General features: G+C 44.8%; 1 protein-coding gene across 2 annotated transcripts in view; it reads right to left on the bottom strand.

Annotated features, from left to right (window-relative positions):
• The window catches only part of SMAD3 (SMAD family member 3), a 68,082-nt gene extending 41,469 nt beyond the window's left edge, over window positions 1-26,613 (bottom strand). The window contains exon 1 of one of the 2 annotated variants that reach the window (XM_021406830.1): window positions 26,166-26,613. Coding sequence is in view for 1 of the 2 variants with exons in the window: in XM_021406829.1 (XP_021262504.1) it covers window positions 23,879-24,084 (206 nt within the window). In the remaining variant the exon portion in view is untranslated. Of the gene's footprint in view, window positions 1-23,878; window positions 24,085-26,165 lie in introns of those variants that run through there. The other variant, XM_021406829.1, reaches the window with a different exon arrangement.

Raw genomic sequence — 26,843 nt, 5'->3', positions numbered from 1 at the left:
TTATTAGAAGGCTTTAAAACTGAAGTTATGGCCTAAAGTTAACCACTCCTCTGCAGTAATAGTTTGTACTGGGACACTGAGGAGAAGGGAGCTGGCCTTCATCTGGTGTAGGTTGCCAAGGCACAAGCAAACACCCAGTCCTCTGATTAAAAACCACTCCTGAAGCCAAAAGCAAAACAGCTGCAACACCTGTGAAAAAGGCAGCACTAATTAACTCAAGAATTTCCCAGCTTGTTAAGTGTTAATTTCTTGACAGCATTTCAAGTGCTGGGCCAAAAAACACCAACATCTGTAACAAAACTTTCAATGAGCAAGAAGCAATTAAAAGTTCCCCCCACACAAATGCCTACTAAAGCCAAGATTTCAGAAGCAGAACATAGAAAAAAAGAAAGAGTCAGGGAAATACACAGTTAGCTACCAGCAGAAAAGTTTAATATTTGTTAATAAGAACCAGATATCAAGTGAAATGATTTACAAGTCAAAAGGCCAAAAGTTGAGAGGAAGAGATATTAATCCCAGGGGAAAGACATTCTGCTCATATACCATCTCTGGGGGAAAAATTAGCAAAGCAAAACACTAGTATGTTTAAAGAGATTTCTTCTTTTCTGATAAATATCATAAATCCACGCAACTGATAGCTTGGAAGTATTAAGTTGCAACTTTAAAGCCTTTCTTTTTCATATCGCACAAACTGCACAGAGAACAACTTCAAGTTTAAATAGGGTGCCACTGACCTCCATCTTCCTGCCCTGTAAAAGGCTCTCCAAAAAATGGATAATATTACAGAGAAACTGTGTTGCAATTCCTAGGCACAGCAGGGTCAGCTGAAGTTCAGTCTTCCCTTTGAACTTTCTTGCCTCTGTGGGGTACAGTCAAATCTTTAGTGTTATTTTAACATGGCTTTTAAAGTTTAATTTCCTTTTTGTGGCTTTGTGTGATTAACATTATTGACGTTAGAAGTGATATGCAGCCCCTTTTCATCTGTCAGAAAGCATGGAAGTATTTGTGGATCCCCCCCAACCCGATTAATTAAAAACTTGCCTTCAGTTGCTGCAGCAAAGCCAACAGGAGGAATCCCGCTTCCTCCGCTCGAAGCAGGATCTCTGCCCTTCACCTTCCCAGGAAGGGCTATGCATGTTGGCAGAGGAAGAAACCAATCAATGCTCAGCTTCATCAAAAGTGGCTGGAATTGATTCTTCTGGGCCCAAGGCTTAGTGCTGGACGCACAGTAACTGAAAATCCTGATCCCGAAGGTCAATCCCCAGGTAGCACCACTGCGGCCCTGCACTGAGATTAACCCCGGCCAGATGCTGAGCCCTGAGCTTTGCTTCTTCAAATAAGCAATAGTTGCGAATGGACAACGGGACAATAAAGTGTTGGAAAAACAAACCAGCTCTCACGTGTTCTTTCACATCTAGTCCTGTCCTCGCTCTGCACTAAAACAACCTGAAAAAACTGTCAGCAAAGCATGACTACAAGAGATGCTCCAGCACTGAAGGAGGACAAAGATAAATAAGGGTTCTTGGGCAGAGGTACTTGTATAAATCCAGCAATGCAACTTCAGGAGTCTAGTTTACCAGAATCTTTGATTCTAGAATGAAACAAGAAAAAGAAAAAACACCAACAATCACATAAACCCAGCAAAGATCATATAGGCTTGGCTGCGGCAGGCAGCGCTTGCCATAGGAAAGCAGAAATGACTCATCTAATGCTGCAGCATTGAAAAAAAGGCACCCAACAGAAACAAGCCAGCAAGGACAGTTTGCTGACAGTTTTTCTGTGGTGACAGGCTTCTAGAAGATATGCCAGTTGCAATAAATTCTTCCAATTTAGATATCTGGCATTAAGTTGAGGGAGCCAGAGGCTTAAAGATGTCACATAACATAAATGCAACTCAGTTTAATTTTGCAGGTTCTGAAGCAGTGACACCCTGGGCTTGCTCACTTTTTTTTTTTTTTTTCCCACCTCTCCCTTCTTTGATATGCCAAATCCATGACCAACACAAGAAACTTCTTTGCTCCGTTGTGACTAACATTTATCATTTGTATATAAAGCCGTCATTATTCAGCCGAATGCGAATTCAGCAAGTGCTCTTAAAAATCACCCACCCCCTAGCAAGAACCACAAACCAAACAGCCGCCCACACCCCGGCTGGAGCATGCCTCTGCATTCCTGAGCGCTGAATAACAGGAGGCTCTTTGAGCCCGTGCTGCCTTCCTGCTGCTCCTCCGAGCCCTTCCCCTGCTGCTCACCCACTGCTGGAATGACAGCACGGGGATCACCTTCTGAAAAGCAGGACTTGCCGAAAAGCAAAACTCCTTGCTAAGCACTGCTTCAAGCCGAGATGCTCCTGGTACATTCTTCTCTATTCTTACTTAAATCAGACCCAGAAAACTGAATTAAAAAGGAAAAAAAAATAGAAGGAAATAAAGTATAAAAAAGAGCAAGTCCCTCAGCTGAGCTGTCTCAGCATCGCTGGCAGTGAGAGCTCTGAGGTGCAGCTCCTGGGTGACCATCACCTGCACACATCCCTCTGACTCAGGTATCAAAGCCAGATGTGTGACCAAGCCGGCCAAGCAGAGAGAGGACTCTTCACGACTCTTTCCTTCACTCAGCAGCAAAAAGGGATGTGATTATAGGGCACTGCAAGCCCCAGGCAGTCTGGCTTCAGCCCCCAGCCAGAAGGAAGGCCAGCACATCACGGCAGGCCTGGGACAAGCCCTCTGGAGCATGCAGGAGCTCTGGCTACCTCGCACCGCAGATCCCACTTCTCATTGCCTTGCTGAGGCCTCCCTGCACTGCTGGATATATGCAGCCCGAGGGAACGTGGGCAGCTGCTCGGGGCTAAAAGCGGAGAGGGATCCTGAGAAAGGAACAGCATCTCTGGCTGCACAGTGTGGAAGGCTCACAGCCTCCAGCAGCTGCAGAAGCAATTTGGGATGGTGGAATCATGGAAGCAAAGCCCGCTCTCCCCCCAGCCCAGGACAGAAATATTTCCAAACCAAGATATCAGGCCACAAATAAATTCTCAACAACATACAAATTGCTTACATTTAAAAGCTCTTCCTTACCAGGCACAAAGCTCAGGGTCAGCTCTCAGCTTGCATTTGCTTTGTTCACTCAGCAGTGGGTGAGCACTTGGCCACAACCCACACTGGGGATGGCAGCGGGAGCCTCACAGCAATGTCATGTAGACCCTGCACAGTGCTCACCCTCCACACGTCCCAGGGCTGAAGCAGCAGGATCCATCAGAGAAGTTCTGCACCATCCAACTAATTCCCAGGCCGGTCCCCGATCTTGCAGCAGCCGGCTTTGAAGGAAGCCCTGTTAAACTTAAATCCCTTATTTTCCTTTTGACCAGTGTTAATGTAACATTTCCATGCTAGGGAAGAGTCATGCAGTAAAGCATCATCATCCAAACACTGCTGTACCGCAAGCTGCATGTCTATTTATTTATTAAATTGGGGAAAGTATCCAGCACTCTGGGTTTGCTGCTTCACTCACTGCCTTCATGCTATGCCTTACCTGGGTCAGAATTTTCTAAGCCTTGGATGCAAAGAATGCCACCAAATCAAACGCTAAAAGCAGACTTAGAAATGGAACTGCCGAGTAATTTTCTTCCTGCAGAAACAAGTCAATCATCTCATGCTGAGTGCTGCATCAAGGCACAGAGATTTTGCTCTCTTTTGCTAAGAGCTTTGCCAAGATCTTTGCGGGAAGGACTGAACTCTTATGAGACATCACACACCAGCTCCGATCCAAGGCAGGTACTCAAGCAGCGCAGCCAATACGATAATCCCATATTGCTATATCTGCTGCTTCTCTGAAAAACCTTGAATGACATTTAGCACTGCGTTGGCCGGGGACACTGGATGTAACTCTGGAAAATCTGTCACCACCACTCCCAAGGCAGAGAGGAATCACTGAGAGAAACAAAGATTCCCTCGGGGCTCTTCTGCTGGGAGTGTTCCACCCATCCTCCTTCCTCCCCTCACCTCCATGTGCTGAATGCAAACGGTCCAGGAAACAGAGGAAAGACATTAAAAAATAAAAAATAACACCAGGGAAAAAAAATGATAATCATTTTTGCTCCTTGAAAGCCTCAGAATTTCTACCTATGAAGAGTTAGATTCCAGGTGTTGAAGTAAGTTCTTCTGGGAAAAAAAAAGACAAACCAAAACAGCAACAAAAACACCAGAACAGTATAGTAGTGTAATTGGAAAGAAGAACTCTTGATGGGTTAATTTAATGAAATGATTCCAAGTAAATTCTACTCCATCCTTATTGACTGAGGAACCAGCATTTATCCCCATATAATGGTATCAACACAATCAATAGCTCTCCAAGTAACGTCAGCTGCTAGCTAATTTACACTTCCATAGTTGCCATCTGCTATTCAACCCATTGTAACACAAGCCATGAGCCTAGGATCTTAAACTAACAAGGTCAAAACAAAACTATTGAGAGACAGAAATTTTACCCATATTCCCAACGGGTAAAGCAATACATTTAATCCAATTATGGTTTCATCACTCTTAGTTTTTCAAGTTTCATTCACACAGCCAGGAAATTGTGTTACAGTATCTGTTTATTTAAATTCAGCCATCATTTCAGAGAGAAATGAAAGGCACTCATTGAGATCTTAGGTAAATTAATTAAAACTGGAGACTTCCAAATAGAAAAAGTGAAATGATTCTCATCCGTGTGCTTCCTGTTTCTCAAACTAGCATTTTGTCCAGCCTCTATCAAAGAAAAAAAATAAATACTTAGCTTACATTAAAAGCAAGTGTCTGGGGGATTTCTTGATTCATTCCCGACAGAGAATATTCAGCACATTACTTTTAAATCCGTGCTGTTGGTTTGCCATGAGAAATACTTCCCCCTAAAATCTACATGCTATTGCCCTTTAGAGTTGCTGCTGGTAAAGTACAGGGCCACGAAAAAACTCAGAAACACATCGAACCAATGCAACACTTACACCCAGCAGTTCAGCACCCAGTAGATGTGCAATGATAGAATTTGCTCACCAGGAACTGCTTCACAAAACCATACAATTCCTACAGCACAGGATGAAAAGTCCACATTGGGTCAGAAAAGAAGTCATCAAAGATGGAATAAAATGCATGACAAATGTTCAACTGCAAGTCACTACAAACACAATCAGCATGATAATGCTGAACCCTGTAGCCAGGATTACAGCCACGATGGAAACAATGGGACATATGGGCAAAAGCAATATTCTTCCTTCTTTAAAACTGTCTATTGTTCAAGAACAAAGCAAACCACATCCAAATACATCTGGCATCAACATCTAATATTTTGCAAGCTGATCTTGCTTTCAAAAACCAAAAGGACCTCAACATCTGAGTAGCCCATAAATTTTGCTGCAGTACACTACGAGCCTGGAGAATCACTTGAGGAAGGCAGAGCGCGTGGTGCTGCCCACCTAGACTGCTGGGCAAACCAGATCCCCAGCACCCTCCTTTTCCTTCATGCTACCAAATTTCTCCAAGGGTGACCAAGACGGTGGCTGGAAACGGCTCATTCCTACCACAAAAGAAATTCATCCAGTTTGCATCTCATCCCCTGCTTAGATCTGAAGAGTGGCTGAGAAAGAGGGCAGCTGGGAGCTGGCTGAACGCTGCCCTGGAATGCAATGGCAGGCTGCTTTGGAACCACAGCTCTTCCCTGTGGGGAGCAGGCTGCCGGCAGGAAGCGGGCTCATGTGCTGTACAGAGCATTAATAGCGAGTGATGTGCTCCCACAAAGCACTGGAGCTACCACAAGCTACTGCATGCGTACAGCGAGGAAACCCCGAGCTCCAGAAAATGCCTGAGCTCTTCCTCACCGTGCTGTGTTACGCCCTGGGTGAGCTCTTACCTCGGGCTGAGGGACCCTGAGCAGAGATGAGACAACCCTACAATTTCCCCAGAAAGCATTAGGCTACGAGTTTACCTGGGAACAGGCCCTAATAGTCCTTCCACCATCAAGAGGCAGCACAGGGCCCACTTAGCAGAAGCTGGGCACCAATGTCCATTGGTATGTGCTATGTGGAGCACAAACAAAAGGCATGCAAGCAATCCCCTTTCTTCTCGCCTGCATTTGAATGTTCGGTTTCCAGGCTGCAACTCTTCTCCATGTATTGATTCCAGCTGAAGAAATGAAGTGGAAATTAATCACGTTGCCATTCTAAGCAGCTTTCCTACAGCCTTCCAGGTTTCCCCAGGCATCTCTTTTCCATGTGAAAAAAAAAAAAGAGCTGAGAAGTCTTGAAGACTTTCTAATTTCTTCATGCTTTCCAGACCTACTGAAGGCTGGTCAAAGCTACAGGAGGTCCCGAAAGCCCATACACATCCATTTTTTGTGCACAGAAACAACTGCAAACATGCACACAGCAAGCCTCACACTTTCAGGAGAAATCTCAGTCCCTACCTCTTTGTAGAGCCCATTCGCATGCAGTTAGGAACATCTGGGCAGCTCACATCTAATGGCTCTAACACCCTGCCGACGCTGCGAACTTGCTGAGCGTGTGCAATGCTCCAGATGTGGGATTTCTCAGGCAGAGACACACGCAAACAGAAATATGACAGCTTTAAGCTTTCCCTGAAGAGCTTGCATCACAACAATTAAAAATGCAGCTCCACTTTGGAGACTGCCCACACAATAAAAAGCACAGGCTTCTAGTATTAATCACCTTTTGACAACTTCCACCGCAGCTTTTAATAATCCTATCTACTTTAATTCCCCCGAAGTGTCAAAGTTCACTCTGAACTGGCTTAAAACCAAGACTGACGCAAAGAAAAAACTCCGCAAAACGAAAAACCATCTTTCTTCCTGCACTTCTAATGGTAAAAGCCCTTTTCCCATTAGCAACTGACACCATTGGAAAGGAACCTCTAGGTTTATGGAAGGTAAAGAAGTAACAGGCACAGCAAGCTCCTTCTGGACCTCGGAACAGCTCACGCAGTGCTGAGTTACTCATCCTTTTGCCCACAGGCAAATAGCCCTACTGCCTCAGCAGGTCTCCCAGCTTTACAAGAACATCACGCCATCAGCCAAGTGCATCTTTCTGACTGTTCCCTGGAATTTCAGTTTTCCAGGTGCAGGGAGCACTCGTCCCAGCGCAGCACCTCTCTGGCAACTCGATGCTCCATTGGCCTTCAGCAGCTTTGGGCTCCCTAAGCTACCTGAAACCATCTGCCATTGCAGCCTCAGCCCAGGCAAGTATTTAAATGTCTTTCAATCCTACTGCAAAGAGCCCTACAAAGGCACTGCACAGCCCCTGCGGAGCAGCTGAGTGCCAGAACAGAGGCAGATGTCTTCTGCTTCAAATCACGTGGGGTGAAGGAAAATGCCTTGCATCTCTTCCGAGCGGGTGCTCCTGGCTGAGCCCTCAAACTAGTTTGCTTTGCTAAGCATTTGTAAAGCATATTTCAAATAATTATAATCTTGAGGTCCTCTGTCACACTACCACAACATATATTTATTAAGTTAAAAGCACACGTGCTGCTACCAAACAGTTATTCAACGTTCATTACAATTTGTCCAGGCAAGCCTTCTATGCTGCGTAATCATATTTTTCTCCTCAGGGCAGAAATGCTAAGCATAGCTTGAAACAACAAGATACTGTTTTGCCCCGGGCTTACCCTTGAAATAAATACTTGAAGCATTGTATCTGCCTTTCCCAGAGCCCTCCTGAAACTTTAAAATTGTACTAGCATTCTAATTAAACACAAATACAAACTGAAAAGAATATAGAAGATCTTTTTTCAACAGCTCATAGTGTCACTTCATAAGGAAAAGCAATAAAACAGGTAAGAAAAAAACAGCGGAATCTCTTTAAATGAAGACAGGATGCCTTTCTAGAAGCTGCAGACACACAAGTTACCAATTTCAATGCAGAGGTCACCTCTCTGCCCACAAGAGCGACTTAAAAGCGGACGACTTCCAGGATATCACACCGGGTGATCTTGTTGCTGTGAAGACACGGCGCAGCTCTGAGCAGCACAGAGCCCTGCACAAGCAAGCAGCAGCCTCGGGCAGAGATGGCCAGAAATAAGATTATGCCTTTTAAAAAGCAATCTCAATTAGAGCACACAGAGCTGCATCCTCACTCAGTGCCAGAATGCTCTCTTTTGTTTCATACTCACTTGTTTCTAGAAGTACCTAAACTAAGTATGAGATGCTCCTTTTCCTTTAAAAACTCAAAGAATAACATTGCATACATACATACTGAGTAGACTGCTGCAGTCACTGCAAGCAAAACATCACTTCATAGGCAATCCCCTCCAAAATGTTTTAATTTTTAAGCAGCAGCAACCTGGCTGCTAAGCAGATCTGCTATGAAAAGTCAAAAGTCAAATTAAAGAAATATTACTGCAGGCAAAGCAGCTCCCTCGGGAACACACACATCTGACAACACCTCAGGCAATACCACTGCCGTGCGCAAGCAGCTGCAGATTTTAGGAAGGGAACTGTATGGTTAGACTGAGACATGTGAACTGTTCCACTGACTTTATGAGGCTCAGCCAGGCAAGACTCCTTGGAACACGTCTGCCTTAAGCACATGTGAATTTGGTGGGTCTGCTGCTATTCGTCCCAGTGCTCGCAGGGCAGAAGGGCTTCCTGCAGCTCCACACACACACGGGGCTGCCTGCAGGACGCACACTGGAGGCCTGGGATCACAGAAAGCTGGATTTAAAGAAAGCAATTTCTAAAAGAGAGCATGGTGGGAAAAGAAAACAAGCAAACAACAACAGTGTGCACAGGCCCCAAGACAATTTTGTGTTTCAAGAGAAGTCTTCCCCTTCACACCCTTCCCCCACATTAAAAATGAAGACAAAAATAAACCACGAAGGGAAGGAAGGAAAAACCTCACCAAATTTGATGTTTGTTTTAGGCCTATTGCAACAACTGCTTTACTTAACTTTCATCTGCCTTTGCGGTGTTTCCTAGCCTCAACTGTAAAAAGCAAAATATTCTATACACAAACAGCAAGGGGTTTTATACAGCAGGCAGTGGTAGCAGAAATTAGAGACAGGTGTTGAGTGCAAAATGGACAGTAATTGCTGTGTGCAGGGAAGCCAGAATACCAGAGTCCCCCAAGCCACGTTACAGAGATAAGTGCAAGCCTCTTCCCCCAGGCAGTCAGTGGGCCAGCCCGTGAGAAAGTCAGTTCTGGTGATGGCTATGGTTCACACACACACTGTAATAAAGACTTCCAGATTTCGTGTCTCGCAGCATACTATTACTGTTACTCATTATCCACTAAGAGATGACAGAAAGCGAAGGATAATAAACAAAAGCACAGAAAACTGGGCAGCTCCCACCACAGCAACGTTAGAGTGGGTTTGCATGGCATCCCTTCGGGGTGCAAGCCAAGGCTGTTCTTCCCCTCTGCCTTTCCAACAGAACAAACCAACAAGTAGAACAGCTTGTGATATTTGCATGACTGGGGAGAGATCATCTGAACCGTCTGAACAGACGAAGTCTGAATAGCTTGCAAGTTGTAAAATACAGTGAGAAAGTCCACTGAAGACCCCTCACCTTCCTGATTATTGCACTGGAAGTTTCTGCAAGCACTATGAAATGAATCAGTAACGACAAGCAAACCCTCTAACTTCCACAGTAGGCTCTTTCTTCTTATTTTCAGCTTAGAGATAATCCTGCTTTTATTAGGTGCTGATCTATTGCTTTAAGTATTCCTAGTGCAAAGCAGAGGATGAGACCAAGTGCCAGAGAAAGAGAGGGTTTAGCTGGAATAATCTCATGAAGGGCTTCAAAAAAGCAAACAAGGGAAGTATGTTAGAGATGCATTTGAACACTATCAACTGTGGTAAGAATTAGGTTAAAATTACACGAGATTCTTTTTAAGTTGAAGAAAAATATATCATAAGATATATTACCATTCAGTACACTCCTTTTCTGTCAGTGACAGAGACATACCCATATTCTGGAACATCTTCACCTCTGACAAAATGCACAGTGGTGATCTAGCTCAGTTTCAGCAAGACTCCCATGAACTTATAATGCTTCACATCTGCATGAACCAACATACCCAGCAGCCAATTATTGCACATGGGAAGATTACGCAATTACGAGGTAATGTTGCCTTTTGTATAATTAACTTATCTGTGTGCTAACAAATGCTCAAATTGCAGAGAGCCAGACTTGGTTGAGGAATGGTGGAATATTGCAAGTGCTGCTCATTTACCAGTTGCACAAGGGTCAGACAGACGGCTGCTCACGTTCCGCACGGAGAGAGCCAAACCCCTGCAGTCTGGCAACACCCAGCCAGTTCTGTACCCACACCTCTCCTTGCAGAACTCCTTGCTCCAGCACACAAACACTTGCAACTCTCATGAAAAGTGCTAGGCTAAGGATGGCACAAGTTCTTCATTAGGGGACATGACCTCTAACAGGCTGCTTACCTTGCACAACGAGGAATCACAGGGTGTTTTCTTTGAAGGGGACATCAAAAGGAGCAAGGGAGTCTGAATCTCCAGTGCTAGTCACTTCAGAGGTACCTTGCAAGGACAATTACCAAATGGCCAACTGGAATGGCTTTGCATGAGGTGAGATGCCTGGTCCTCAAGGAATCACTATATACCTATTTGCTGGCAAAGCCACAAACTCGTATTGAATAGCCCCTGCTATCGAAAGCAACAAGGATCTACCAGTCACTGGCAGAGGATGCTGAGAAAACAAAACCCTTCTTCACAGTCACGTTCTTCAAAGTCAAGTGGTTCCCTCAGTGAGTAATATTCCTCCAGTGGTTTGTAGGTAACAGGAACTATGCTTGGAGAAGTGGAAATTCTAAACAAAATTGTGCCACTGTTATCATTATAGGTAGAGATATGACAGCGAAAAAACACGTGGAAACAAGATAACTTGGAGTTGTCATTTTTGTTAAAATGAGCTTGGCTTACCAAACTATGCTAATAAGACACAGAAACACAGCCCGAGACAGCTCCTCTGTCCAAATCTGCTCTGCCACTTACTGGCACAGTAACAAAATATTTAGGGTTAAAGTGTAAGATAAAAAAATATCATCGCAGTGTGGGGGGTTCCTGCTATCACAGCTTTCGCCAGCATAAAGCAGCTGGCCTGGATGTGCCTGCCAGCCAGCTGCATGCATTCATGGTGACTTTCTTCAGCCTGCAGAAAACTTTTCTAAAACTTCCCCAAAGAAAAGACTCCGTGAGCATTTTCATCTCTGCAGACTGCTGCACAATACAGACACCTCTTCCTCAGTCCCCAGGAACTACTGCAGTAGGTACAAACGTATGCAAACTGTAAAGCCTTCTCTTGCTTACCTCTCCAGCTTGCTGTGACAGGAGACAACCCCAGAAAACAAAACTGGAGAAAGGCTGCCTTAGCTTACAAGCCAGCTCGAGCACTGCATTCCCAAAGGACTGCCAGCATCAGATGAAGAAGCAGAACTCAGACCCTGTGACAGAAAAGCAAACTACATCTATCAGTTCTTACCAACTATTCTAAAAACTACCTTTGAGCAACAGCTTCATTTGCTTTAGAAGAAATAAAATATTGCAAGCTAGTATTAGATTCAAGTCAACATGAGGTGCAATCTATAACTGACCAAAATAAGCTACCAAATCACTGTTAGAAATGTTACGGCCTGTGTTTTGAAATAATCCTGGTCATCTAAAAATAATTCCTCGCTGATTTAAGTTGTAGCAATACACTGCATTTGCAGTTACACTGGAGCAGCTTTCAGACAGCCTTTGACAACAACCAACCCCCAAATGAACCTAGAAAAATATTCTCCATAGCTGCAGTCAGCACAGTGATGTAAACCACGATTAAGGATGAAATAGTATTTAGCCTAAAACACACCTCAACCCCTAAGCAAACAAAGAAAAGCAAGGCAAGCCCCCAAGAAAATGCAAGGCACAAAGGCACAGATCACAAAGGCATACATTAGCAGAGTCCACAAATAAATCATACAACAGCTTTAGCAGGGCCACACAGCATCACAGACCCCACACCACAAAGGTCAGAGGAATTCTGCACCCGTGAGCACTCCCTGCTCCATCCCCACAGAATTCCCTCTCCCTGCTCTCACACTCTTGAAGGAACTCCAACCTCTGATCAGCATTAGAGCTGGCTGCAAAAGCATTATCCCACAATTTCATTTACATAAGCACATGTATATACCAAGCAAGGGTTATTCAGTTTTTCTTCAGACATTAATAGTGTATTAAGATTTTTTTTTTAATTTAGTCACAATGTTTTCTTTTTTTCTTCCTTCATAAAAAAGTTAACTAAACACCACTTCCTACCTGAAGTTATTCTGTTGGACACGAGGAATTGTTCTCAAACTTTCAATGGCCTTCCTCTAGTCCTACACCTCCTACTTTTCCCCTCTTCTGCTGAAGTGCACAAAGACTGTTGGGATGAGTGTAAATCAATGGCTTTGAGTGCAAGCAGATCTTTCATCCACTATCAGATAAATTGGAAACATATAAGCTTCGAACACAAGCACTCAAAAACTAAATTAATAACAGAGTCATTAGCTCTACCTCCCACCTTTCTTCTTTCTTTTTCCTCTGGAATAGCTGGCCTGCCAGTACAGCAGAAACTCCGAAATGCCATCCTAAAAATAGAAAGCAAGAAAAGAAAAAAAAGGAGGGGGGGAAAGAACGGGAACTAAGAGAATAAGCAGAGTGAGGAGCTCTGTAATATAAAACTGTCTCCAGCTTCAAAGTCATCAGCCAATTATAATCCAATAAATGCCTGTTTTTTTTCTTCTAAAATCAGAGCACTCAAATGTCTATTTTTATTCCTGTTTAGAAGCAGCTACCTCAACAGGGCTTTCAAACCAGTGGAGCCTGGCATGCAAAGCAGTGACTTACAAAACTCAATTTCAAGCCATAATTTCCATGGCCTTCGCTCGCTTGTATGTGTTCATTTGTGTCTGGTATAGCAATATTTTACAGCATAGTCATTGCCAGCAAGGAATGGAGAACTAATGGGGAGGAACACCGGGCACATGGAGAAAGCGCTTGTAATGGATGGCATAAGCCTGAGCTGCTCCTTCAGTGCACTTGACTGGCTAGCAAAATGGTTCCATCTCAGAAGCTGTAATTCCTGAGCTTCATACCAAAAATGGACAGTTCTGTCTTCTTTTGGGTCAAACCATCCAGCTAAGTTTCCAGACTTCTTCAGTTCTTCATCACATTTCTGTCTGTGAGAGCTGCTGAAACGTGCTGTTATCCCAAAAGCCTCCCACAAATTACACATAAACAATGCTGCTTTACAAATATAATTCTGAATGCTACATCATGACTGTGTTATGATTTATTAGCACAACTCAGGAAGAACAGCTTTTAAACTAATCCTGTTTCCGTCCAGAACATGGGGAGATGTTCTCACAAGAGCAATGTTACTTCAACCCTGTATTATGGAGTGCTGCAGTCTGCATCCAAGCTGTTGCTTTGCCTCTGCCCCCACGCACCTTACTGCAAGTCAGTCCAGTCCTTGGGCCCCCACTATCCCAATCTGCAAAAGGGAACTGAAATCTTTCTGCTGCAAAGGACTTCGAGGCCTATGTTATAAAGCAGAGGTCACCAACACCCTCCAGCAAGCACAGGCCCTTCAACAGGCTGTGAAAAGACCATGATGGAAAAGGTGGTTAAAAGGGCTTCCTTAGTAGTAAAGATTTTTTTTTTTTTAATCTTTAAATGGGAGTTGCCAGCAGTCTTTGAGCTTGATGGTTGCCTTTCACATAAAGTAGCTGTTTAAAACACAGAAGGACTAAGCTGGAGGTTGTTTTGCTCTTCAGATATCTAAGTAACCATTATCTCAAGCGTTACTTCTTGATTCTTAACTTTAGTGAAGGGAGACATTAAACACACTGCTTCCCACAGCAAGAATTCAAATTCAGCTTGCTTCAATACCCTTGAAAAGAGCATTTATTTCAAACTTGTAAATGATTTAAAAGAAAAAGAGAAAGCTTAATTAATAATGTTGTTTCCAGCCAGATGGCCAGCTATTAGCTTTCAGTCATCTCTTTCAGAACAACTCACCAGAAGTCTTCAGATGCAAAGGAGTTTTAAAGCAAATAGGTGCTCACAATTGCCTGGCACTCAGCGGCTGCCAAACTGCTCAGTGAAAGAACACAGTTATAGGTACACAAGCGTTCTGTTTTTGCAACACGTGCTGCTGCGAGTCGTGGCCGTAAAGGTCTACCAGCAACAGCACAATCACCGCACGAACACATTTCTTTCATTTAGCATTTTGTGTTTGGATGGCATTATGCTCACATATGGTTATATAATATTACTTAAATGAAAACATGAGGCTGCGTGTAGTGTTTCCCCTGGACTCGTGCTAACACTTTCAGCCTAAGCTCAGAAGCAGACCACTGTGGTATGATGTGCATCAACCAGTCAAAATATTCCATGTGCACAGGAGGTACAGCGCAGTGATGAATAGATAAATATTATGCAAACCCAGTAAAAGTTGACCACTAAGCATCTATGGAATTCTAATATTCCCACTGACGTAGCACCTACATATTTTCACAGAAAGCTTCCAAAAAAAACTAGAACTGCTTTCTTAGTGCGAAGAGATGCTGAGCAGCAACAGAAAGTCTTTTAAAGTAGCAAGGTACAGAGTTTTGCAACCCTGTCTACCTCTCAAAATGCTAAGAGCTTTCCACAACCGTTATTACATTTTCTGACGTCCTTGTGAGGCAAGTACTGTATTTTCTAGGTAGGGAAGAGGGAGGTACAAGTAGGTTATGTATTTTGCTTAATGGTACACAGTGGTGTGGAACAAAATGTGATGTTTTCAGTCTTCCCTAACCACAGTGCACGCTCATTAGGCAGTAACGCACAACAGAAAGCCTGTCTTAACTCAGTTACAACTGGAAAAAAACAAAAGATGCAACTGCATCCTTCTATGTGAACTTTCAGCCTTGTGTTCTACCAAGCAAACAAAACGAGATTTGGGAAAAAGCTTCAGCGACCAGCTGCCTACCTACGCACAAGTTACTTACGGCATCTAATTCAGAGCAAAGCTCGCAACGGTTTGCAGGCTGCCAGCAGACTTCCACTGGCAAAAGGCATCAGCTATAGAGTAATATTGGCTTTGATGATCAGACAGTGATTATCAACTTTTTTTTTTTTTTTAAATTTAGTTATTTTGCAAAGCTCGCCTCTAATGCGGTAGTTTCAAATGAGCTTATTTCCACTTTCCATTGCTCTAACTCATCTCTGTAAAGACTGTGCTGGGCATTGGAAAAGGGGAAAAAAGAAACAACACAAGGCAATTTTGAAAAGAAAGCAGCACTATAAGAGGCAAAAAAGCAAGCGTGAAGATAGATTCAATTTAGTAAAGCTTATGGTCACGACATGAGGTAAATTTAGGCCCAATAAGTGGGTATGGAGGAAGATCAGCCAAACTGTACGCACATTTCAGCATGTCAAGACTGTGAAACTCACAAGGTAACCAACCCGAGCTCCCCAGAGCAGAGCCTTGCATTCAGGTTCCAGGTCAACAGCAGCAGTGATCCCAGGCCTTTCCTCCAACAAGCCGGCCGTGGGGGAAGAGAGAAAGGATGGATGTTATCAGCAGACCTTGTGCTCTTTGAAGTTCAAGGCCTGGAATTGTGGTTGGGCTTTATCTAGGCTATGCACAAGGAAACCCCTACTCTTTTTCCTCTGCCTGCAAGGCTTGTAGCAAGGGAGCTGTGAGGGTGCTGAGGGAGAAGCACATTGCAACAGCTTCACCATCGGTATGTGAGCTGGCTGAAAGCAGAAAAACGGAGAGAAAAAAACCACAATAAAACAAAAAGACAAAGCACGGTGAGCACAGCCAAATCCTTCTTTATTCAGGAGGCAGTGCCAATGCCAACTCTCTTCCAGGGCCATCTCAGCCACAAAATGGAGGCTCTCTGCCAAGACCCAACAGCACCCAGTGGAAAATTGTCACTGAAACATGAGCAAGAACTCCTTCAAAAATGAAATGCTCTGCAGAAAACTTTCATTTCCACCAAACTTCCAGCTAAATCCGTCCTGATGGATCTCCAGCCCAGGGCCAAAATGCACCAGCTTTGAGCAACCACGCAGGGTGCCCTCGGGCCCAGGCAGGCTTCCAGCTCCACAGGGAAGAACCCACAGAGGCTCCAAGAGCCATGAATGTAGGAGGAAAATCTCCCAATACTCACCCTGCGAACACCTCTGTCCTCCATTTTCAGTCCACTGCTTTCTTGTGCTGTCCTGACTCTCCATTCACTTGCATGTAAATCAAGTAAATTTACTGAAATCCACATAATTACACAAATGCAAATAGAGTGGGAAAAGACTCGGGCACCAGCTGCTTGTCAGCACTGCTTTTGTATGCAGAGTGCTTTGTAAACACCAGTACAGTTTTTCAGATACCTTTACACACGTGCTACAAATTGGCTATGCATCTGACTCAAGGGGAACAACAACTTGTTCAACAAATAATAAGAAAAGGACATTCCCGTACGGTTCCACATGTGTAGAAACCACAGACTTTGTATCTCTATGAAAAAAAAAAGCAAAACATATCTGGTCTTTCTGTGTATAATAAAATTAAAGACGCTTGTCGTTGGGCCTTTTGTCTTCCCACACAACAACCAGTTATGGAGGAAAAGGAAATTTTGGAGAAAAGCGTTCTCTAACCGCTAAGTAGATAAAGTAATAATAACACTTGTGCAGTCAACACAGAAACAAAGATGCAATCGCATGCACACAGATGCCCACTACTTTTGTGAATGTTAACAGCTTTACATCTGGGAAGTGAATCAGACTAAGTGAATTTCTCCTTTCACATTAAAAAAAACTAGAACAGGAAGGACAAAGTTTTTCCTCTTTTATCGTCAGAAAGAAAATCGGTATCAACATCCATCATTCATCTATTGCTGGCTGCAGCCTCACCACAAAGGAGGATATTTCTGTTCTGACTTCCTCTTCTAAAGAGATTGTGTTATGGTTAATAAACATCACCAAATCTAAGAAAATCTTCAACATTTTCTATGACACAATCTGTAAGCAAAAGTTTACTGAAGTTTCCAGATTAGATAATGACAAATTATGCAGTGAGCTAAGGATGGTTCACCTGATACCCTGAAACTGAGACTCTCCTTTCTGAGAATCCCAAAGCCTGGAAGAAGCGAGGGCTCTGGGCAGCCAGACTGACCCCCCTGGCACCTTGTGCCCCGCAGCCCCCTCCCCAGGATTTGCAGGCTCACCTTCTGTAAGCAGACACAGCGCATTCCTTTGGATACCCACAAGCAGATGCTCCTGGCCATGGGGTCAGGCACACGCAGACCCCAGTCACACAAGTCCCTGAAACATGCCACTTCTTTGCTGTCATAACCTCAGTGCTGAACAGCAAGTGGGCTGTAAAGGTACTTCTAGGGACAAATAAAAGTTATCAAGATCACCTGTTCACTTCTCCTAGACTTACACAAGTTTTACTGGATTTTAATTTTTAAGTATGCTGTCTCATGAGGCTCACAAATGCATTTTATTATTCCTTCCTCTTGCCTTGTAATTCAAAAAGTTTGAATAATCTGAAGTCTGCCCACACTACACACAGCCACATAGGATACTGAAACCTACCTTGCCTCTAAATGAGCAAATCTGGATAACTCACAACAGCACAGCTACAACAGTTAAGGTTTACGCTACATTTTAGTTGCCAGGGAAGATCTCGAGTTCTGGAGCTCGCAGAATTCCTGTGTAATCCTCTAGAAAACAGGATGTTGTTACTTCTTACCTGGCTGAGCTCTTCTGAAGATAGGGGCTACCTTTTTATATCACCATTATTACTACTGTCATAACTGAGGAGTTCATTCATGCATGCTTCTGAACAATCAGGCCTTTAATACTGGAAGAGAGAGATCTGCTCCTCATTCAGCTCCTGCAGAGCCACAGCACCAGCAGCTACCCGACTCATGCTTGCCTCAGGGCAAATCCCACCTTCTGACAGGGATGGCAAAGGGATGGGAGAGAAAATGTGGGTCAGGCCTGAAGGGCTTCAAAATGGCTTTAAATCAGTATAAACTGCACCTTACTGTCTCTTCAGTTACACAGAAAGTTGCGCTCCCAGTGACAAGCACAAGAGCCCAGTTACTAACAACCTCCTTGTCTCTGTGTTTGGACTCAAGTCCCATATAACAAACCGTAATTAACAAACATTTGCTAAGTGCAGTGGAGCTGGCCTACTAGAATCAGAATGTCTGGACAAGAACCTCTGCCCTGTCCTCATTCCTCTCATCCCTGTTTGCACACTCTGCTGCCAATCTGCACAATCAGCTTTGGACTGGAAGAAGCCTTTTGCACAGCACATCAAGGCAGGCAAGGACAAAAGTTAATTAGGACTGTTCATAAGCCTTACTGGAAGAGAGTGCTGCAGCCCATCCCTGAAAATTTAATTGCACTGCAGAGAGGAAAGCTAGAAAAAAAATAATCATAATCATAATAATAATAACAAAAAAACAGAAATGGATAATTTGAGAATAAAATCTGATTTCAATTTAATTCAAGCACCGTTTGGCCCTATTTATTTCATAAAGTACTTCATGCAGGATAATAGCATTATTGTGCATCTAGCAGTGTTAGAAGCTCCTAATAAATTAACAAGTGAAAATTAATGGCTGCTCAGTCCATTAAATCTTGTTAATTTTATTTTTGTGGCAATAATAAAGTGATCACAAGTTTATATTATTAAACTAATATTTATTAGAAGAGCTCATTTTAATTGGATCCCTGATGTGATAATCCCATACAGTGTGCATTTCTTGATTTCATCAATTTTTTGCATTTATTTCTCATTATATTTAAATGACTGCAATGTTCAGGGTCTTTTCCTAGTACTATAAAAGTTAAGCAACCATTCTAAACATTTTATTTCACAAAGATTCAACACTTACTACACAATATAATGAGAATCTTATGAGTCCTTCCAGAAGCTATTTCAAATATTTCAGTCTCTTGAGAAAAGGGAAAAGAAAAAAAAGGCAAAGAGATGAACACACATAAACATCTCAACACATGGTAAAATACATATTTTCCCCCCGCTGGCCCATCTGTATCTTATGTGAACACTGCCCTGTGGTCTCTCAAGTCAAGAGGAGTTTCAGCACCACCCTGGACCTTTGGTGAGTGGAGGAGGAGGAGGGTACTGATGGACAAGCATGACTGCAGCTAGAAAGTCCATTCGACTGAAGGCTATGTCCATGTACTTGTTGTATTTTCACCTTTAGACGTGATCTGCAAAGTCACACTAACACCACAAAAGCCAGCCACAAACAAACCGTGAGGCCGCGTCCACCCTGCAGCTAAATGAACTCACGTGGGAGCAGCGCGGCAGTGGCAGCACAAAGGTTAGGGCAGGGCTACAACAGCCTGCCCATAAAGCTAGGTCAGAACATAGGACAGCAGAGTAGTGTGGCAGTAAAATTACCTGCAACTGGGAGCCAGCAAACGTCAAGGCAGCTAGACTGCACACACACAAGACTGAGCTGCAACCAATGCGCCACTGCAAGCCAAGCTCACCTGGAGTGCTGGCAGCCTGAAAGTTATCTGTGCAATAGTGAAGCTACATCTGCATGTACGCAGGTCCCATGTAGAATGGCAGGCTACACTGAAAATGAGACAGTTTAAATATGGCATAAAGAAGACGAATGTGTGCAGAAACACACAAAACTAACTGGTCTTTTGCTTGGTGCTGAAACTAGACAGGCACCAGTCTCAGAAGAAAAGCACAGTTTGCAGTCTTGAAGAGTGCCTCTGCCACTCACCCTACCTGCAGTTTTCCTATTTTGCTGGTATTAAGGCAGTCCTAAGACCACGGTCAACTCCGGTAAATATTGTGCAGTCAGCTATCAACACAACAATTATGCTCACCCTCAAGATCTTCCTAAAATCACTTATTTATTAGTCCTGGTTTTCCCCACCAAAAAGCAAATCATTTAAAGAACACTTTATTCAGCTTTTATTTTTTTTTTTAAAGCAAATGTGCCATATTTCCATTTCATTTGGTACATTCTATCCTTATCAGACGAGTTCCACAAGAAATAACACCCACCTCTCTTCGAAACTGCTTTCTAAATTAAAAAAACACCACTTAAAAGAGGGTATTTCTTACATACAAGAATCCTGGCTCCCGTAAAGCCACTGGTGATATAAAAAAATAAATACAGTAATAGGCTTAATAGAGAAATATGTATATGAAAATATATTACAGAATGTTATGAGGTTTATGTCTTAATGTACAGTACCACTAATGCTCTTGAAACAAAGCATTTGCTACCTCCTGCCACATATGCGAGACTACATATACCACGCAGCTCTCAGAAATTAGTAATTGCTCACCACAGGTTCCTGACTTTCACAGTTCAGACCCCTATTCAGGTTGTTAAACACTCACAGTTCAGGCTACTGCACTGTTTCTATGGAAAAACACTCACGGTTTGCCAAGTGCACAGCACGGCCTCTCTTCAGGTCAGAAATAGTACCACAAACTCACTGCTCTTCACCCAGGCATGAGGTCCACAGGGATGCATTCAAGTTCTGCAGGTATGCAGTAATGCCAGCTGTCTGGTTTGCTGCCAGCAAATTCCCAGCTCACCTTAATCTGGTCCCAGAAGCAGAGAGAGCTATCAAAACTTCAAAACATCTGATAGCAGCTAGAACAGACCTAAGCTTGCTCACAGAGCAAAGCAGAGAGGCCGTAAACTCGAACACCTGGGTGTGCTGGGGTACGTCCTAATGGAACTCCATCCTCAGGCTTGTCCAAAAAGGGGTAAAAATGCCCATCCTGAGGGCCAGGCTTTCAAGATCAATGCAACTACTACAAAGGATACATTTTAATAGTCAAAAGAACGCAAGTTTTTATCGCCGCATACAGCATGAAGAGTTATCTTGCTGCCAAGCAGACACAGCTTGCTACACCTCACTAAGTCAGCCCCCAGCACCAAAGCTCAGCGCTCGTAGCTTTCAAGGCAGCTCCCTTGTGGAGCAGGATGGACTGCGGAGCGGCAGTGCTCCAGCACACAGCCCTCTAACAAACCATCTGCCAGGCACTGGCAACCTGAAGCAAGCCAGTGGTCTGAGGACTTTCAGGTGGAAATTAGTTCCTGCTCCAAGAGGGAAAAAAAACAAAAGGGAAAGAATCCTGCCAACACGAGAGTGTTCCGCTAAGATCCATGAGGGTCTCTCCAGCCTTTTGCTGTATGCCACACGTCCTTCCAACAGGAACCTGGGGCAGGAGGTGTGCCTGCCAATTCATCTTACAAACACACAGGCAAATAAACTATACAAACTATTAGGAGATTGCATATTGAGAAATATTTCCAGTTCCAAGTAGATAAAAATGACAGCAGGAACAAATCTGGCCTTCTAATTCCGTAGCCCTACAAGAAAAATTAATCTATTCCTTCTTGTTTTTTTCTTAAAACGTGCATTCAGTCCCACCTTGTCACTACAGGACTTTGAAGCTGCCAGCTCATCTGCTGTGCAGCCCTCAGTCCCACAAGCAATACTCCTGCAAAGCTTGAGCGCTTTTACATCTGAAACTTGCTCTGTCTCATGGATACAATAGCTAATTTTGGACTTACCCCACTCCTGCTGGGCCAGAGTCATCGCTGGCATGGCTCCACTGTAATTCAGCCTACTGATGCATTACAGACAATGCACAACATGATCTAATCCTAAACGATGTTTTTTCCCCTTTCGCCTCCCTTCAACATGCTTATTTACCTCAATAGTAAAACAAGGTATGTAGTATTATTTCAAAAGAAAACACTAAAACCACAATAGAATTGTCCTGCAAATGCTAATGTGGAGCGACATGGTAACCAGATTTGCAGATACATTAGGACAAACAGCACAGTCCAGAGGAGAGGACAGGGCACAAAGTCACAAGGCCTTGTTCCAGCTCTGCCACCACTCCCAGACAAACCGCTTGGTGACACTCCCCAATCTCTGATACCTAAGTATCAACCTCTCAGCACACAGCTGTGGAGGGCACAGAACAAAGTAACTCAACAATCACCACTTGCGTCTGTGTAATGCCGGTATTAAACAATAACAAATGTACACAGGAAGCCTCACGTTTAAAATCCAGCACCAAGACCAAAAGAGCTCATGTGAGAATATGCTGATACTTCCCCAGCACCAAAGTTTAAGGTAACATAGAACCCGGATCCTGTATATAAGCGAGTATGAAATGTTTTAATTTCTGGACGGATTTCTTTTAGCTGAGCACGGTCTATGAGAAGCAATCGCTTCTGCACAGCAGGCTCTTCCAGGACAATCTCTGGAGGTGATAATATTTACGACTTGTGACATCTGCTTGCATTGTTACTTCTTTTACAGCTTTACAATCATTTTTCTCAACTAAAGCATCCTACTCCACCCATCTCTTTGCTTCCTTCAAATCATGAAATACCAAAATCTCCCTCCCTTATGCTACAGCACCTCACTGCTAGTAAAAGAATCACCCAGAGGATCTGTGCTCTGCTCAGCAGCAACAAGGCACAATACCAGGCTCACATCAGCAGGGCTGCTCAAGTCATTTTCTTCTTCCGAAGAGCTATTTAAGGGAAGTGGTTTAGATAGGGCATTATCTGTGAGGGATGCACAATGCTTACCAAGAATTTCAAAATAGAGGTTTTATTACATTTTTTATCGGGGGCAGTTCTACATGTGTAGCTCTCTTCTTCAGCTAGAAGAGGAAGCCAGAATAACTCTAACTAACAAAGTTGAGGGTCCAGTTGTAACAGAGTAAAATCTCAGCCACGGTCATTCAGCACCAAAATATCATGAGACCTCATTTTTTTTTGTAGAAAAAAAGCAAAAAACAAAACAACAACAGAAAAAAAAAAACCCTACGGATGCTGGAACAAAAATTTCAGAGTTCCAAATGCCCACATTTCTAAGCTACTTGCTTCACTTCTTCATGCAACAGACGCTGCTTTGTATTAGCTACTGCATATTAAATCATTCTGACAACCAAGAAAGCATACATTTGTTTGCGCGAGAGTGGAGCATGAATACACACACACACAGCTATCTTCTCACGCAGCAGCACACAATTATGCAGCATTCAAATATTTGGAATGAACTTTGGCCTGCGTTTCAAACAACAGCCAAGAAGTACCCCTCACACAACGACCAATAACAACCCCAGCAGTCATCTGGCCCCGCTCACTGAAATCAACAAACCCTCAGCAATAAAGCACCGCCTGCGGCCAGCTATCTGAAAGTTACGTGCAGGATTTTTTCTTTGATGGGATACTTACATACACATCCTTTATGATTTACAGTGGTCTCACAGAGCCCAGAATGAAGGCTAAAAATAAAATCTACGTTAACACAAAATTTAATATGTATATATATCGGTTATATTCACCCTTTGGCACTCCAGATAATCCCCTTCAGCTATGCATTTGCGTTCCCAATCTAAAAAGCGATTGGAAAACGCATGCACAGCGGGGCTCTCAATCACCTCTTCGAGCAATGTCTGCCTAGCTAACAGGGAAACAAGCAAGCAACCCAAACAAACCACTTTCCCGATAAATTTATCAAAAATAAACAAGTCTTCCCCCAACAACGCCGGAGAACACGCTGAAACTTCTGACCGCGAGTACCCACAATACGCAGAGCTGTTATCCACAGCGCTCCGAACTTTTTTTTTTTTTTTTAATCTCAGTTGGAGAGCTATTTTCTGCCCTCGTTCCCCTCGCACTTTCTCCCCCTCCCGTTACTAGACAGCAGTCCCAGCCCGCGCCACTTTCTCCTTTCTGTAACCGCACACGCACGGCGCGGGGAGGGAGCGCAGCCCGCGGGGAGCCCGGGCCTGGCGGCCCCGCCGCTACCTGGGGATGGTGATGCACTTGGTGTTGATGTTCTGCGTGGTGATCGCCTTCTCCAGCTCGTCCAGCTGCCCCGTCTTCTTCAGCTTCTTCACCAGGCTCTTCACCGCCTTCTCGCACCATTTTTCCTCCTGCCCGTTCTGCTCCCCTTTCTTCCAGCCCAGGAGCCGCTTGACGATGGGAGGGGTGAACGGCAGGATGGAGGACATGCTGGCTCTGCCGGCAGCGCCCCGCCGCCCCCTGCTCCGCTCCGCGCCGCGCAGGCCCCGCGGGCAGCACAAAGCCCGGCCCCAGCGGCCTCGCCCGGCCCCGCGCCGCTCTCCGCCGCCTCAGCGCCTCGGGCCCGCGGCACCAAACTTTGCCCGGAGTTCGCCGCCTCTCCCCGGCGGCGGCGGCGGCGGCAGCTCCCTCCTCCTCCCCCTCCTGCCCCGCTCTGTGTGCGCGGAGAGGCGCCCACTCCAGCTCATTCCCAGTCTGTCTCTCATGCAAATTGCCTGCTGGCCGCCCCGGCCCGGCTTCCACCCCCTCCTTCCCTCCCAAACACGCTCACTCACGCCGCCGGGGGAGGGCGGGGAGGCGGCCGGCCCGCCGGGAACTCCGCTCCCCCCCCTCCCAGCTCGGGGCAGGGGCCCCTCGGCTCTCCCTCAGCCCCGCGTCCCCCGAGCAGCGCGGCTGCGGCCTTCCCGCCTCAAAGCCCCTCAGAGCGCGGCGCGGGGAGCGCCCCTCAGGGCCCCCACAGCGCAGGGACCCTCAGCCATGGCACCAGGGATGCGGCCCTTGTGGCAGCTGTTTTCTGTGGAAAAAAGAAAAATAACACAAACAACAGCCACACATCTTTCCACACAGCTGAGCACGACTCAGTCAGGCTCGGACAATCAGCAGTTTCTCTTTCAACCCCTTCAATTTACTGTTTTCTTCTCTCATCCTCCCACTCTGCAGACCAGGGACCCAAATAATTTTTGCCCTGTATCGTCTCCAGAGCGTCGTTTGAGCCTGTTTACCACCAGAGCTGGTCAGAAATTCTCAGACGGAATATTTTTGTCAGAGAACTGCTGTGTGTTCAGGTCTAGGTGCTTTGCAGAGATGCTTTGGTTTTGACTAATTCAGGACGGCATCCAGGTGAATGGCCAGCTCCTCCCTTTCCACCGCTGGGCAGACAGGGCTGTCACGCTGCCCGGCTGCCAGCATTGCCCCCTCATGCTGAAAGGGAGCCCATCCGAATACAGATGGTAGCTCCTCAGCGCTCTGATCCTGTGATAAATCGCCCCAAAATGGTGCTGAGCAGCGCACGGCAGCCTTGGGGCCACCTGCAGAGCCACCAGGTGCCTCCGCTGAGGCCGGTTCGCCTTTATGCGCTCCAGCTGCACGCAACAGCCGTCCAGGAACAGGGGGTGAAAGTTTCAGGGGCCTGGCTCCCAAATTCTGAGGTTTTGAGCTGAGAACTGCTTCCCAGCTTCCTCCATCCTCCCAGACGAGATGATGGGGAGCGGAATTTGGGAAGCCTCCGGGGCAGCTCGGCAGCTCCCAGACGCCTAGGCTCTTGCCAACCCACCTTCTCCTGTTCCAGGTTCCAGTGGAACCCAGTGGGGAGACTCCTCGAAAGCCGGCATCCAAAACTTCCCTTGCCTGCGGATTCAAAGCAGCCAGCTACACGGATTGCCTTGTGGCAAGATAGGAACCCATGGGTTCAGACAGCGTCTGAAGCTCAAAGGCAACTGGCCCGACTTTCACAGGGCTTTAAAAACAGACAGCGTGTTTTGTTCCAAACTGACAGTACCAAATTTTAAAATATCAATATTTGGTACAAATTAAGTACTCTTTCTCCATCTTTTTTTTTCCCCAGTGCTCTCATATTATTCCCAACACACATTCCCTGAGTGTCTTGAATTTTGGAGGCTCACCACTAAAATTTTGGAACATTGCCTTGACCCAGTTTTTGGCTGCTTTGATTGAGATGCCTGAAGTACAGAGATGTGGAGCCCCCATAGATGATCCCAACATCGCTTGGGGAAATAGTTCCTCAACACCTCTAAAACAGTGCAACAAAACGTTGACACTAATAACTCTAAAAGCAGGATGCCCAGTTTACTGACTGTGGCTGGTTTCATTGCTTTGCTGTGCATCTGTTTCTCTGAAAGGACCTAGTTCCCGATAGCTGGAGGTTAGTTAACAATCTGAGCTTTCGTTTATATATATACAAGTTTTGTCACAAATTTAGAGAGTAACCTAGTGAACCAAGTAAAACACAGATGGAGGTATCAAAAAAAGCATTTAAAGTATAAATACTTACTGTGATTTTAGGTGTGGTGAAGTTTAAAGTCATCGTTTTCTATTTTCCTACTTCTGGCTCAGCACGTTTTGCAACTGAAAGAAGCCCAGAAGACAGCTGAGCCTGAAGGAGCTGTCAAGTCAATACGATGTCAGGGTAACCTCAGCACACACTTCTGCTGGGGACCATATCCGTTTTTTTCTAGCTGCTCCAGCCAGAAAATCATGGGGACTTTTCCATACTTATTTTTACAGCCAGAAAGCTTGCAGCAATACTCAGTTCTCATCTCCACACTCAGAATTCTTGCTGTGACCTCAGTTCAGCAGAGCTTCCAGAATTTTCTGTACATATTCACGGGCTAATCTTCATTACAGTCATATTGCAAATGATCAACGGGGTAAATTTGAATAAGGGGAAGGAGAGGAAGAGCCAAGTGGTTTGCACACACTCGTGCAGTGATTTAGTGGCAAAAGAGTGGATAGAATTACCTAAACACTAAACCAAACTGGGTCTCCTTTGTTTACAGCACTGTAAACCAGGCGTAGGCAGCTAAATAACTGATCTAAACCCTGGGCCACAGCAGCACTGTGAACAGAGGATAAAAAAAAAACCCACAAATAAACAGTTGGTTTCAAGATGTTGAATTGTGTTTTGAGATTAGGGACGTTACATCTCATGGAACAACCTGTGTGCTCGCTG

The sequence above is a fragment of the Numida meleagris genome, chromosome 9 (assembly GCF_002078875.1).
Source record: "Numida meleagris isolate 19003 breed g44 Domestic line chromosome 9, NumMel1.0, whole genome shotgun sequence".
Classification (NCBI taxonomy): Eukaryota; Metazoa; Chordata; class Aves; order Galliformes; family Numididae; genus Numida; species Numida meleagris.
Note: the sequence above shows the minus strand (reverse complement) of the source record. Positions and strands in the feature narration are given on the sequence as shown.